At 37.6% G+C, this 15327-nt stretch overlaps 1 protein-coding gene across 1 annotated transcript; it reads left to right on the top strand.

The window, feature by feature from the left end:
* The first annotated feature begins 2235 nt into the window (after window positions 1-2235).
* LOC137393473 (sodium/potassium-transporting ATPase subunit beta-1-interacting protein-like) lies at window positions 2236-14524 on the top strand. Its single transcript, XM_068080043.1, has 6 exons — window positions 2236-2341; window positions 4127-4264; window positions 5227-5307; window positions 6967-7095; window positions 9561-9621; window positions 12082-14524. Exons 1-6 carry the CDS (start codon window positions 2288-2290, stop codon window positions 14232-14234), a joined length of 2616 nt encoding a protein of 871 aa, XP_067936144.1. The 5' UTR covers window positions 2236-2287; the 3' UTR covers window positions 14235-14524.
* The last annotated feature ends 803 nt before the right edge of the window (window positions 14525-15327 follow it).

Here is a 15327-nt window from a genome sequence, read left to right as displayed (position 1 = left end):
TCGACTGTCAGATGAGTTGTTCGGTCGCAGAAAAGGGACTACGAAATAAAGCCTAACTTCTTGAATCAAAGAACTTGTATTCGCTTCATAGAGCTAAGCGTATAGGTAACGGAGTAGCGATAGACAATATTGCTGGAGGTTTTAGTTTCATGTAGGTGTACAAGCTGCGTGTAAATACGTATAAAGTTTATTGAAAGTATTTTTTAGTTTTAGCATTATAATATTGTCTTTTATCAATCATTTTCTTTTTCCCGCCCATATATCTTTTCTGCTACTTTAATGTTGCTTGTGAATAGTTAGTTTACCAAGCCTTATTTCGATGGAAGAGCATTCATGAACACATACTTTTAAATATAAGATTAAATTGGTGTTGTTAAGCAGGTTGAAAATCGGTTTTGTTAGCTTTTTAATTAAGAAAATTGGTTAGTGCATTTTTCCAAAATATCATATACGTTTGTCTGTATAGAATGTGGCAAAGGGCGTCGAACTTTATGCTCAGAAGGTTGATTAATGCAGTTCACACCGACTTAACAATGTTATCATTATATGCTTTGAGGTTTTTCTTTCGTTGCTCTCAAGTTGATCACATGTATCTGGGTTCTGTATACAGCAAGTTTTCCGGTTTTCTTTGACATCTGCTGTTGTGTATTTTTTGCAATTCTCTCCAACAGTACTGGTTATAGTTACATCAATAGAATATAGTGTGTAGAATAAGCTTTTTCTGTAGTAGTTAGAATAAGAGCTGGCTGGTTTGTGGCATTCTCGGCCGGTTATAGTTGGATACACGTTCAAGAAATTATGCAATATATGCGAAGCATACTACTGAAATTCAGCCTTACGACTGCTTTTTACAATGCTCATTTTGTCTTTCCTTTTAATCTTTTTGTTATTCCTAATAATATCAGTAGTTAGTATTATTGTTTTCAGTTCCTAGACTAATTAAGCATTTGGATTTTTTATTCCATTATAAAATGTGCTTCAGCTGGCTCTGACTTACATCGTTGGTGTGTATAAACTTTTTTGTTTGTTTTTTTCTGGTTTGAGATTTATTGCAGCACACACTTTTACATTTTGATTTTAGATAGCAGGTTATCAACCCAATTTTTATGCAATTTGTCTAGAACCCATCAAAAGGTGTTTGCAAACATCAACATTTATATGCTTGCATCTGTTAATGAGATTTACTTCTTGTTGTATCCTAATACAACTTTCGTAATAATACAACTTACAGAGTCATTAAATTTCTGTTCACTTCCTAGTTAATCGCATGAGTCTTTAAAGTTTTAAGCCGAAAAACTTAACGACACTCTTACTGAGTGACTCAAATCTAAATGAACTCGTGAGGTTTCATAGCCTTTCAGCATGTAACTTTTTCTATGTTGTCAAGCTACTTTCAATAGCTATAAACTTGGATTAGAATTATTTGGTATTGTTAATTAAGTCTCTTTTAAATTTTAGTACGTAGTATTTTAATTCTGCTATTCATTGTTATAAATGTGTCCGCATTTATGCTAAATGTTTATTGTATTTCGATACTTAGGATGGGAGTATTTCAGAAACTAAATTTTAGATGATATATCAAATATGATTAATTGTTGCTTACGTATGACGCTTAGATTTTCTGTAAAATGAGTGATAAATATAATGAATCAAATAATGAAACTGATATTATAGTAAATGTTATTTTGTTATTCGAAACTGAGGGAATGAGCCCATTACTTAGGGAATGAAATGAGCAAGTGAGGTTACTTGACAGGTATCCAGCGAGAGTTTAGCCTTCAAAAACGTCTTTGTTAACAAGATCTTTGCCATGTTAAGTTGTTTAGACAAGTCAATTCAACTTCTCAAATCAATGAAACTAGAGATTTCCAGTTGAGCTGAGTTTATGTCGGTAGAAATCACAATTGTTATAAAAAAGATTTTATTAACTGTTTTGAAGCAGAGATAACGAAATGTTATTCAAATGTTATTGTTATGACTCATTAGTGGTTGCTAAAATTAGTCATTTAGATTTTGTGAATCACCAAAAGTAAAGGTATTGAAATCACATCTTGTTATCTTCAATTCTGCTTATACATCTATTTAGCCCAAACAGCTTTTTTTAAGTTGAACACGAAGATGCTCACCAAATTGCTAGTGAATTTTCCTTAGATAATGTACAGTACCAAATAATGAAAGAATAATCACTACTTCACAGGTTATTAGGTATATTCATGCTAGGCTACTATCGTTGCAGTGTTGAAATGGAGACAGATGAGTAGCACTTTTTGATAGGATAGATACAAGTATGGGCTGTTGCAATGGATCAGTTGTCTTGTTGGTCATCTGCACCATCCAGCTGGTAAGTTACTCTACCAGACATCCTTATTGCTGCCCCCTTTCGGTGGAAGACTCTAATGACCTTTCACCAATTGTTCAGAAGTGCCTATTTCTCAGATTTGTGTCCCATGAATTGATGTCTAAGCAATAGACTTTCAACTGCATACTAGTCACTTGTCTGGTTTTTCAGTCTGAATTATATTAATCCAGGATTAGTGGTCACATTGTAGTAGAGTTAGTCACTTTTAATCGTTGACCATGTTTTTTCGGAAGGTGGTGTATCATCCTCGCCAAACGTAAGGCAGTTCATATGGTGCATTTATTGTTTAGTATTTAGTGCAGCTGTCTAGTGTCATCTATAATATATATATATATATATATGATATATATATATGATATATATATATATGATATAGATATGTATTATACTGCTATGCAGGTGTGTTATACAGACATGTGTTACATCATGCAGGTATATGCAAGATTGTGTAGGTAGAAATAGTGCTCTATATGCAGTATATATCGTAGTTTGATGGTATAGACTATACTGTTAAGTATATATTTTTCTACACAGGTAATTAGCAGTTTGAAGGAAGCAATTTCTTCTCAATAGCAAAAGCAATTAGTGCTTGGACAACTTAATTTTCTTATATAGCAATTTACTCATGGATTATTGTTTTAATCATCCGGCACATTTGCTCACTAACAATATTTCATGACTTTATTGAGGGAGCCTTGCTGTTAATCGCTGAATATATTAAATAATGTACGCTGTTTCAAGTAAGGCTGAGCTGTTACCAAATTTCATTTGTTGTGTATTTTTAACTAATTAGTTATCACCATACTTGCAAACTTTGTTAGGATGCTTTTGCAATATTTTCAAACATTTTACAAATTAACAATTTTTATAGCAGGTGTTTACCATGTTTTAAGCAACAAGTTTTTATAAAAATACGGAAGCTTGATTCTTTTTTTGATTGTATTCTTAGTTTATCTGAAGATGCAGCAAACTTGTGCTGTGTTGGACATTGGCATAGACAGCTGTGAAATCCATAGCTGATATCATTTGATCATATTAAGCCTGCTACATTTTCACAAACAACATTTGTGGAAATATGTTTCATTTTATATGTATTACACAAACTTGTTTTACTTTCCCTGATTGGCAAGTCTCCAAGGCCAATTTAGTAGGTTTGAGCATTGGAACATAAGAATAATAACGTAACATCTTAATATTTCCTTTACACTTAGCAGCTGGTGTGGAATGGTTATTATGTACATTTACCGCTGAGATGAAGGAAGGGAAGGGAGGCTTCTTAGGTACAATAATTTGTTAGAATGTAGAATATTCAGTCATGATTAAATATGCTCCTCAGTTGTGGTCTACTATTACAGCACACCTACATAACCATAAGATTTTAGTAGAACACATGCTGTTTCATAGTAGTTACAAGTAGTAGGAAGTGGAAGGTATTTTTGTTTCGTCAATATTGCAACTTTATATATATCACAATGTCTGGTGCTTCGGTTGTTGCTGTACTGCCATTACACCTGGAAGATTCTCTGTTTTTACGCTATGTTCTTTACCTCTCTTAAGGGCAACGTCTTTCTTTTACTTCTTCCGACCTTCATGAAGCCATCTTACTTTGTAAGCCCTGCTGGCATACTAACCAGCTAGCAAATTTACATACAGTATGTTACTTCTTGAGTTATCTCAAACATTAACCATGATTTCTGTCAGTCTCCAAGGAACTGATCGACATATTAGCATTGCTGATGAGCGCTTGATTGAAGGCGTCTGTTTCAGGTCGCCGTATTGGAGAGACTCGTCATGGACTTCCTTGGATTTCTTTACTTATCCATCTTTACTGGATTTGTGCAAATAGCAATTGTGATTATAGCCATCTTTGGCCTGTGCCTCTACAAACACAAGCTCGTGCTGGTGGTGAGTGTCACTGTCCACTCTGCTTAGCCTCTCCGGCTGCCCAGTCATGTCTGTTTGAGTGAGACAGCTAATTTGATAGTCTTTGATTGAACATGCCTCCAGCCGTTTGCTTAAAAATTACGATAATGTAGCTGTTAGAGTGCTGACTTAAAATGGTGGGTTATTTGAGCCAGTGACCAAGTTGCTCGGTCTGCTTGTATCATGGGTTATTTGAGCCAGTGACCAAGTTGCTCAGTCTGCTTGTATCATGGGTTATTTGAGCCAGTGACCAAGTTGCTCGGTCTGCCTTGTATCATGGGTCGTAATGAAACGTTTTTTCTCAAAACAAAACTATTTTGGTTGCGCTAATCGTGCATAGCATTGTTTCCCTACTGCGGCTGCAGCGTTAGCTTTTTAGTTGAGTGCTTGTTAGAATTAGCTCTTACTGTGATTGTCATGCCCCATTTACAAATAGTATTATATTCCTTTAGCGTTGGATATTGAAGTCTAAACACTCTACATATCACTTAACCGTGTAAAAGTTGAGCTGTTGGGCCAGTCACCCCATTACTAGTTACCTTTACTACGCTCTAAATGCAAGGTTGCTCTGTCATAGTGTGAGGGTGGGTGGTTATTTCAACCTCCTTTGATGTGTCATCGCCTGGATTATAGCGTTATTAGGATTAGGTAATGTAATGTTTGCGGATAAACCTTTGAAAACAGACTGTAAAGTTAGCCAAAATCATTGAAGTTTCGCTGTCAGACAACAATTCAGACTGACATTTCACCCTTGCTTTGTAGAACAGGGCAATAACTCAGCAGCGGTTGGCTCGCTCATTTATCAGCTTTTGTCACTTTCGTTTAAATGCTAGTTGGCACACTTTGACAGGTAGTCTGTGCCCTGATATGTTGTAGTATCTAATATGAAGCATCATATACATTGGCACACTTTGACAGGTACTCTGTGCCCTGATATGTTGTAGTATCTAATATGGAGCATCATATACATTGCTTGGAATATATTCGTCATTTGTCTCTACCTGGAAGTTGGTAGTTTTGAAAAGGTAGGTGTGGTGCCATACCTTAACCCCTTAGTTTTCTGACTTTTGTTTGCTGTTGGATGACATGTTGTAAGTCTTCACAGCCATAGCAATTCTTAGCGTGACCTCACCTCGTTTATAAACAGCATACTGAGATGACAGCGTGTCACCAAACACTATTTGTCGGTATTAAGGAATAGCTAAACAATGCCCAAAAAACCAGCACCTCCCCTATCAAGTTACTGATAAAGTTTTAGCTGTTGCAAAGCGTTCCGTTTTACCACGACAAGACATTAATTTGATATTTTAGGCTCATGTAGTTAGGAGTTTTGCGTTCAGTTTGCTCATTCTCAGCATTCGCAGCGAGTTATTGTCATCGTATGTGGGATAATCTTTACTATAATAAGAGCTGTGTGCCATCGCTTGTCCGAAGTCACGGTTTGAAGTTGGGAATATATATTGCATCGCGTGAGATTGCATCGGCACTCGCGAGTTTCAGCATGGTAGACTAAAGGTCCGGCCACACGTAACGAATTATTCATTCATTCTGACCGAATTCACGAGTTTCATAGAATTCACAGATTTGTTCTGCCGAATATCCCATAATCGTCTGAGCTGTGCATGCACACCGAATTCATCAACGAAACGCTTTTAATTGGCTAACCAATTTTTTTAGCGAGCACGACTCTAGTAGCTTTGACAAGTGGTATAGTCCAAGACACGTACGATGACACGCAATAAAAGTATCACCGCGATATGACTTTATACATACGATGCAACTGCCTATATGCGCTATTGTTGGTTCTCTCTCGTTGGTTCACCAAGGCAGGAACTTCTCATCGTGTACCCAGTAATTTTTTTTAAATGTTTTAGTAGCTATAAATTGTTTCTTTTTCAATAATAATAATTTCTTTTTATGCAGTAAAAGCTTCGTCGTAAAAAACAGTCGCTATCTCTAGCGCATATAGGCAGTTGCATCGTACATATAAAGTCATATCGCAGTGATACTTTTATTGCGTGTCGTCGTACGTGTCTTGGACTATACCACTTGTCAAAGCTACTAGAGTCGTGCTCGTTAAAAAAATTGGTTAGCCAATTAAAAGCGTTTTGTTGACGAATTCGGTGTGCATGCACAGCTCAGACGATTATGGGATATTCGGCCAAACAAATCTGTGAATTCTGTGAAAGTCGTGAATTCGGTCAGAATGAAAGAATAATTCGTTACGTGTGGCCGGACCTTAAGGCTCTGACAACTGCACCAATCAACTACGCTTTGGATTTCTTGAAATAATTGTACATATATTTATTACACCTGATCTTTGTTCACTGTGCGCTAGACAGCCAGGGTCCTAGTCTACCATAGTTTTGAGTGACATCCTTGTCGCTGGTTATGCCATCACATCCTCTTGCTGTCTTCCTGTTCTGTGAGTAAATGGCTCGTAGGCAGCCAGCTATTTGAAGTACACAATTCATATCCGAATGGAAATGGATGCAGATACAAATATAGGAGTCAGTTGCTTTTAGCAGACACTTGATTGCATTTTAATTGTGCACTACCATCATCTTAAGCGCCTACCATTTCATTTCCTCAGTAATGGAAGGTCATCTACATCCCATCTATCACCTGCAGTACACCGACCTGCTGAACTCTAGTGTTTTACTGGCTATTCTGGCGTCTTTTAGAGCTCTACTAGCATTCTTGCTTTCGGAGCTGGCAGCTCCTTCTGGATCAACTGTTATGAAGAGAAGAAATGTGTGGTGGATGGCAGCATTGTGGAAGTGATTCATGCTGGCATACAGATATTACTATCTGTGAGTTGACAATGTTATCTCCTGGCCTGGCTTTAAGGGTTTCAGGTTAGGTGTTTATAGACTAACCTGAAACCCTTCGGTAAGCTGTGTTTATATGTTCAGCATTAGTTGTGATATCTATGTCCTAGTCTAGTCGGTAGAGATAATGTAATGAATCTCTCTTTATCTCAGTAACTTGCAGCGTATGCATATGCAATATCATTCATGGGATTGATCGTAAAATGGCTCTTGTCTGAAGAGATTGCGCTGCTCTCCTTACCCGACTTCACGGTTTGCAAGTATCATAGCTTGAAAACAGGTGTGAGGTCTCAATTGGGTTTCATTTAAACTCTCTAGTCTATGCTTTTGACTGTTTTGGATAAGACACATACTTACTTACGAGATACAGTAGATGCTCCTATGATGTAAACCACCTATAGTGTAATTTCCATGTTGTAGGGGCATCTACTGTATTGTTATATCGGTCTTGCTTTAAACCGTGTTAATATCAGTCGCAGTGTTGTTCTTAAAACTTGCTGAATTATAGTTACAATTAAAAGTTTTCAATTTTTGATGTATTTTAATCTACAATATTTTTGGTGCTTTGAAAAGTGTTGATATATAATTATGCAAGACCATGTTGTGCATCAATTTGCTTTACAATTGCTTTTTATAATTGTAGTTCTAGGGTTAGTGTGTTGTTCATTCATCGTCTAATTATGGTAGGTGTGAATGAATTTATCTATTTTGGAAGGTTGGGGAGATGTTGAGCTTGCAGTTGTGATAATTCTCTTCAGCAACCAATAAAAAGAGAGAATAATTAATATTATCCTTTCATGCATACTCTCATTGGTGCATATACATCTAGACTCGTTCAACTATTAAGATAACGTTTTCTCCTAAAGCATCATGGCTGCTTGGATAGAATACCTCTTGGCAAGCTCGAGCACTCTCAAACATCAGCCTTTACTGTTAGGTTCTCAGCTGAATCTCTTGGCTAAGACGATAGGTTTACAGCCATCAATAAAGCATCTGAATAGAGACAAGATAAATTTTAATCATTTCCTACAGCCTGCAGCAGCTTCTGTTCTATCTCAGCTTCTGTTGTTGTTGATTAATATTCAGTGCAGTCCCTTATGACTCGCTAAGTGCTTACAACTTACGCACACCTGATTTTAATTTATCCTCATAGAACAAACCCTCGCTTGCCTTTTCTATTCATTCAACTCGTTGTTGCAACACCGAAGTCTAGCTCCTACCATGCATTAATATTATTTAATTTTATCAAAGCTTCTATTAACTATGCCATCAAGTTAGAAATAGGTATTTTATACTTATAAAATTGATTTGAATTGCTTTCTTTCAAGTTAATCTTTTTTCTTTAGTTCTTTCTCATTACTAGTTAGCTGTTATTACTGTTGCTATACAAAGTAATATCTTATGGAATGAACCATAAGATTGCAGATCATTGCGTTGCTTTTATGTAAAAATCACTATTTTTCAGCAATATCTGATCAGGTTGAATATTGGTCAATAAACTGTCCTGTTTAAAATTCATGAATTAAATAATTTGAAGTTAATGAATTTTTTGCTTCAGCACAAACATATTTTCATCTCCAACTTTACAAGCACTCCTAATCCTAAAGTTGCACCTTATACAACCAAAGCATTCCTAATGAGCATCAAAAATGTTTGATGTAGCATGATTATTGGCTGTACGTGCGTACTTGCATCAGAAGGAATATCGCTTTGTATAGTCACCCTCTAGTCAGTATTGAAGTATTGTGAGCCACGCATAAATCTATTTACATTGAAAACTGTGTTATTAGTCAGGAGGTGACGTCTGTTCTCAGCAAGTAGCACAGCAGCGTATTTCTGACAACTATTGTTCTAGACCCTATTATTGTGACAAAGAGCTTTGTTACCTTGCTGGCTCTTCGACTTTGTGCTGAAGTTGTCTTGAATACAACTCATTTTGAGTCAATCTTCTACATGCCCCGGAGTTGTACTGTCGCAAGCTTGGGATACAGTAGGCCCTTTTCACTAGACAGCAGAATTTTGTGGGCTACGTAGCGGGAGGGTGATGTGCCAAGCTGTCAGCAGCATTGTTGCTAGGCAATCAGTTCCCCAAGCAGTGAGCACAATTTGTCGCAGAAATGCAGTGTTTTGATTGGCATTACATGTAATTTTTACACTGCATATTTGACTGTCCATCCAGTTTAATACAATAGTTTCATTGTGATGGTATTGCACTTGTTAAGCCAAGTATTCAAGCTAAGAAAACTATTTTTATGTAGTAGGCTTTGTTTTAGGATTGAAATCGAAACATTCTACCTGCTTGTATCATTACTAAGCTAGTTTTATATGGAAAGGTCCATCACCTTTTCATGCTGTACAACTCTAAGCTAGAATTTGGTTTTAACTTCATTTTGCATCGTATTTAAAAACTGTTTAAACGGGGATATCACATTCATTTTATGTTGTAGATGATAGGTTGTGTCTCATCATCGTTTGTCATTTATCTACTGAGGGAAAAGGATGATACGAGTAAGTGTTTAAAGATATATGTATGCTTTGTAAGAAGCCTTTCTAGTTCACCTTTAAATTGTATGTAATAATAATAGGAAATATTTTTCACTTGTGATACTAGTTGTGGAGTGATAACTATGAATTCTGCTAATTTGCCGCAATATTCATAACTGTCAAAATTGCTTTCACAAAAGTTCTAGTTCTTCTCGTAAAGGTGCTTTATTTTATCTGATGAATATTTCCAGCTCAGTGGTCAAACATAAATCAATACATTCTATAAAAATAAATCGATAAGAAACAGTTAAGTTTTAAAACCGTTGATTCGTTGGCAGGAAATAATATTCATGAGATCTTTTCACACATGAGTGTGAGATATTAGGCCGTGTTTGTTTTTAGAACTCAAGTGTTATCCACTCACTCTATTTTTGTATAGTCTATAAACTCGTGACCAGTTGCTCTAGTGACTTGTTGCACTCTTTAAAATGATAGCATTTTGGCTGCCTTTGTGTTAGCCAAGAGCTTTCAACCACTTGGTTGAATTGAGGTGATTCGACACGCAACACATGCTTATTATTTACTAATAATTGAAAAATTTGTTTGCATTCCGATGATTGCTTAACTAGCAACAGCAATTTTTAAGAGTCCACAGACACAAAAAAGGTCTTAGTTTACACAAATGTCCAATTTTGCAGCCTAGCTTTGCTTGAAGGTCATTCGTGTGTCAGATATTTTAAGAGGTTCAGCCTTTTGTACGTGTGACAGGTTTGATTTTTTAAATCAGTTGTTAGTTTGTTTTTATATGTTAATTGATGTTTTGTTCTAAACTTGCGGAGGTAATGCTATGTGTCACACAACCTCTGCAGTTTGAGAAGTGTTGCAATAGTTTGGGCAATCAGAGACAAATGTGCAATCATGTGGAATTGTCACGCTTATGTAATGTTGCTCTTGCTTGCAGAGAGGATTAGTTATGAGAGGAATGGTAGGCCATTTTCCAATCAGTCTTGTCATTTACATGTGTATAAAGCTGTTACTAAAGCACCTTACTCAATCTTTCTTGAGCTGCTACTCTCAGTACTGTTTCAGCCAGTGCCGGTGACCATGAATATCCTGCCACCTGGTTCTGTAATGACAGCTAGTGGTTGCACACAGTCCGCAGTCGATGCCTTGTTAGCATTGAGTGCAGGGTCAGCACCAGTAGTATCTTGGTACTTGGTGCTGTCTCTGCACAGCTATGAGATAACGGCTGTTCGTACGTGTATATACATATGCTGGTGGATGTATACTTCCATGCCATGGTATCTTCTTCTTTTCACTGCCTGCCAAAAATTTCCTATTTTGTTGGCGTTCTCTGGGAATGGATTACCATTTACCTCTTAATTTTTCGCAGGGGCATTCACCTTTTCATATATTTACTTTCTGGTAACACTTTGCCACCGATGTACACATAGCTACTTCGGAGTTTTCCCAAAATATTTTGAAAAAGGAGCAAAAACCAGCATACAAGAGCATGTCACAATGCTAGCTTCATTCATTTTTGGTGTTGGCCAATAAAATTTAATACCAAGCAGCCAAAGTAATAAAAAGAGTTAAGTTTCGGCAAATCAGTTCCATTTTAGAAATGCTGTAAAACAAAATAGTCGTCAGTAGAAAGGTCACATAATAAAACTAATCGAAGAAGAATGCACCGTCACTAATGTTAAATTGTCATATGATATAGACGGGTTTTCCCAATTCAACAAAGATGGATTATCACTGAGTATGCCAAACACAGCTTGCAGTTTGATATTCACTGCTTACGCATAAGATTTTATAGATGTTTAAATTTTTGCTCAAATGATTTGAAAAAAAACACAGTTGCCTCAGGACAAAATCTATCAACTAGTATAAATGTCATTCAGCTGTTGCCTTTGTTCACTGTAGTTGAATTCATAAACGGCTTCCAATTTGCCCAACACCCATTGACCTCTCAGCCCTAGGCATTCATCACAGCATTCATCACGTAAATTCTTGATCTTGTCAAATAGACTAAGATGCGTACAGTTAGTCTGCATCATTGTCAGCGGCAACCTGACATTTCTGTTGGCTTATGTGCTTGCTATCACCAAGGTTACCTATGCCAGGTGAATTGGAGTTATCCACTCCAATTTGCCCATCACAGATTTATTGTGGCTATCATCGGTATACATTGTATTGGCTATGCATGCACCGCTATTTACCTTTCTTGTAGTCATGACATATAAAGTACCATAGATGTACATTTTATTAGTTATTCTGGTTCAGTGGTTTCTCCAAGTATGTAAACCAATTTTGACTGTTGGCTATTATTGTTTTTGAAAATTTGTTTTTATGTTTTGCTGTTGCATAGCCTTCTCCATTTTGTGTTGATTGTTGCTGACAGGCTCCATGCTGTTAATGCTGCCAATTCTCCATATAACTTTGTTACCCTACGAGAGTTGCTACTTGTTCCATTATTTGTAGACCCCGTATTTCAAGTATATAAAGCACCTTCCTCAAGGAGATCCAGCATATCTTTAAGAATGGATCGAGATAATAGCCTGAGCCGTCCTGAACCTTGGGAGTTGCCGGGTCAAGGGCGGGATAGCATTAGATCCAACAGAAGCACTCGTAGTGCTAGGTCTGCCAACCTTAGTCACAGTGGAACTAGGCAAAGTAAGCGTAGTAATAGAGGAAGCACACGTTCTAAAAAGTCATCTAGTGGCCGAACGGGTCGAAGTAGTTCAAGTAAAGGGAACAATCCCAACTCATTGCCTTGGGCACCTACCATTATGCCCTCGTCAGGATTGGACAGTGATGCTCTTCCATCGTCTCACTATCCCCAAGGTCATCGACAGCAGCAAGGTCACGAGAATGAATCATACGGCTATAGTAGCTCATCAGATGGGCCACATACAGAGCAGTTGCAGGGCCAACAGTTTGATTCACCTGGTGCTCCTCCTGGTCATACTCCAAACAAAAGATATAGGCCAACAAATCTCGGTCCTCAATTTAACACTGCATCAGATTTGCCTCCACCATTAGAGGATGGGCCTGAGGCTTATTCACGGGATAGTGTGGCGTTCCCAGCCCCACCTCCACCACTTTCTGATGGGCCAGAGCCTTATCGGTCAACACATGCTCAACACCCCGGCAGCAGAGCCTTGCACAATCGCCCTACACAATTAGTTATTCCTCCAACTCCTACGAAGGCCGCCCTATCCTCGAGTCCTTCTAGCCCTGGCTCCTCAAGCATGAGTACAGAGAAAAGCATGACAGCGTTCAGTTCTAGTCATACTTTGGAAAATAACCTTGACAATTCTTATTCTAATAAAGATTATCACAGGCCTCCTTTTCCTGTTGCCGAAAGCAGCAACGCGAGTCCTGACCCAAACAGGAGTGCATATCCGCAGCATGTCAGCCATGTAAATCCTCAGCATATACCCTCACGACACAAGCCTGATCAGCCTGTTTCAAATCCTTCCCACCGAAGTGACGGCTTGTCTAACCCAATATATAATAGTCAACAGTTTTCAAATATCCAAAGACCTGGCACTGACATGCATAGACAAGGAGTCAGTAAACCTAAGCCTGATCAGCATTCTCACAATTTTGGAGTAGATGTTCGTAGGTCAAACTTCAAAGTTCATAAGCCAGACAGTGATCCCCATAGAACAAATGGCAATGGGCACAACTCAGGACTAGATGCGCATAAAACCGGTGCACACACTCCATTGTCTCTGCCAGCAAAGCCGCCTTATCGTGACTTTGAGAGAAATACTTCTAGCGATCAAACGGATCAGTTGGAGTCGTCATTCGACTCTCGGGTTTCTCCAACTTCAGAGTTACGGCAAATAAGAAGTCGAGATACGCAACCCAAAGACAACACATTTAGACGGATGGTGACAGGAAATTTGTCTTTGAGGGCTCAAGGACCTGTTCCACCTAATTTAGAATCTCCGCCATCATCAAGTATAGCGTTGCAACCAATGATAACAACGCAGCCTCAGCATCATTCAAGCATTTCATCAAATAGTCCAACAAAACAAATACATCGTCTTCATCTTGAAACTAATTTAGATAGTCGCACACCCCCAGGGTCACATGACAGTAAAAGTAATGAACAAACTTTTAGCAACTTTCACAATCGAAAACAACATGATCAGATAAATCCACGCCTTCATGAAACTAATTTAGATAATCGAGTCACTTCACAGGTGCGTGAAGGTAGGAGTAATGACAATTCTACTAGTAATTCCCCTTACCAAGGGAAATTTGATCACTCTCAACATGCTAGAGAATACACATCCACTAATGCTCCTCCTTGGCAGAGACCCAGTCAACCAGATGTTCCACGAAGTTCTTCAAATAGTCAGCCAGCCGTTGCTCAACCTGCAGCTAGTTCCACAACTTCCAACTCTATGACTGGCACACTAAAAGAGGTGACTAGTAGTTACGGAGGGCTCTATTCGTCACGACAGAGTCCAGCTCCTCAGCGCCGCCGAGGAAATTATAGGTCAAATTTTGATCAAAGTTATCCTTCCATTAATCATGATATGTATCAATCAACTAATATTACAGACGATGTCAAGACGACCAAGGGTCCGTTTATAAGCTCCCGTCCGTCTGTGATATAATTTTGCTATCAGCTTGTCTTGTTATGCAAACTTGTTCGCACTCTGTTACTTGTGTTTTTTAGATGCATTTGTGCAATGTAAAACATAGATGCTTTATAATGAATATCCATTATTAAGGTTTATTTGACCCTAGTATAGTATATCTTTTTTACTGCTTGCTTCAATTGTTGGTTATTTTTACTATCTACCACTTTAATCACACCTTTATTTGTTACCCCGCTCTTTATTTATGAATGTCAGTAGCTGCCATTGAATATGCTATGAGAGGTCACTTGATAACATCTACAAACATGACATAAAATTGTTAAGTATTGAATACATACGTAAAGCTGCACGAATAACAAAACAATATTACTTATTTAAGCTGCAAACTTTTGAGTACAGTAGCCAGTACACTAAAGGAAGGAAAACACTGAAGCATTCAGAGATGATTTAGTTGCTAGTACATAACATTGCACTTAATGTTTGAAAAACACAAGCTCAGTTGTCCTGACAATAATTAAGTCGTTTAATTTAGATGATAGCAATTTCAGTAGCGAAATATGAAGTTACTGCAAATAATTTTTTTTGTCTTGTCTATCAACCAAAAAGCAATTGCAAATCGAGAGATTACATTATACAAATGCAATTTGGAAGCTCGATGAACTAAGTGTCCAATATTATTACATTTATGGTTATTTTATAGCTTGTACTTGGTAGTCAAATCACTTAGTAACAACTTAATGTTATCCTGCAGTTGGTTGCAAAGATTTTTAAAAATCCAAAAATTATCGTTTACGGTCCAAGGATTTCTAAATGCTATACGGTCACTAAGTGCAAAATCAATTCGGGTGTGGAGTTACCATTAATTCTCAAAATGAGTAAGTTTAGACCGTGACAATGTGTAATCGTTAGGTGCGGTTCTGCCGAGCGTTTTGTAGTACATGTATGTGTAGAATGTATTGCCTATGTAGAATGTACAGCCTATTGCAATGCTTACATTACGTCATGCTTGATGCAATGACTTTGTGTTAGAGATTCAGTTGCGTTTTGAATTGGAATAAACTGAGCGTTTGATAAACATACCACAAGCTATTTCGGCAAAACTGTGACA

This window comes from Watersipora subatra, chromosome 4, assembly GCF_963576615.1.
Source record: "Watersipora subatra chromosome 4, tzWatSuba1.1, whole genome shotgun sequence".
In the NCBI taxonomy this organism is placed as follows: Eukaryota; Metazoa; Bryozoa; class Gymnolaemata; order Cheilostomatida; family Watersiporidae; genus Watersipora; species Watersipora subatra.
This window is presented reverse-complemented; position numbering and strand designations above follow the sequence as displayed.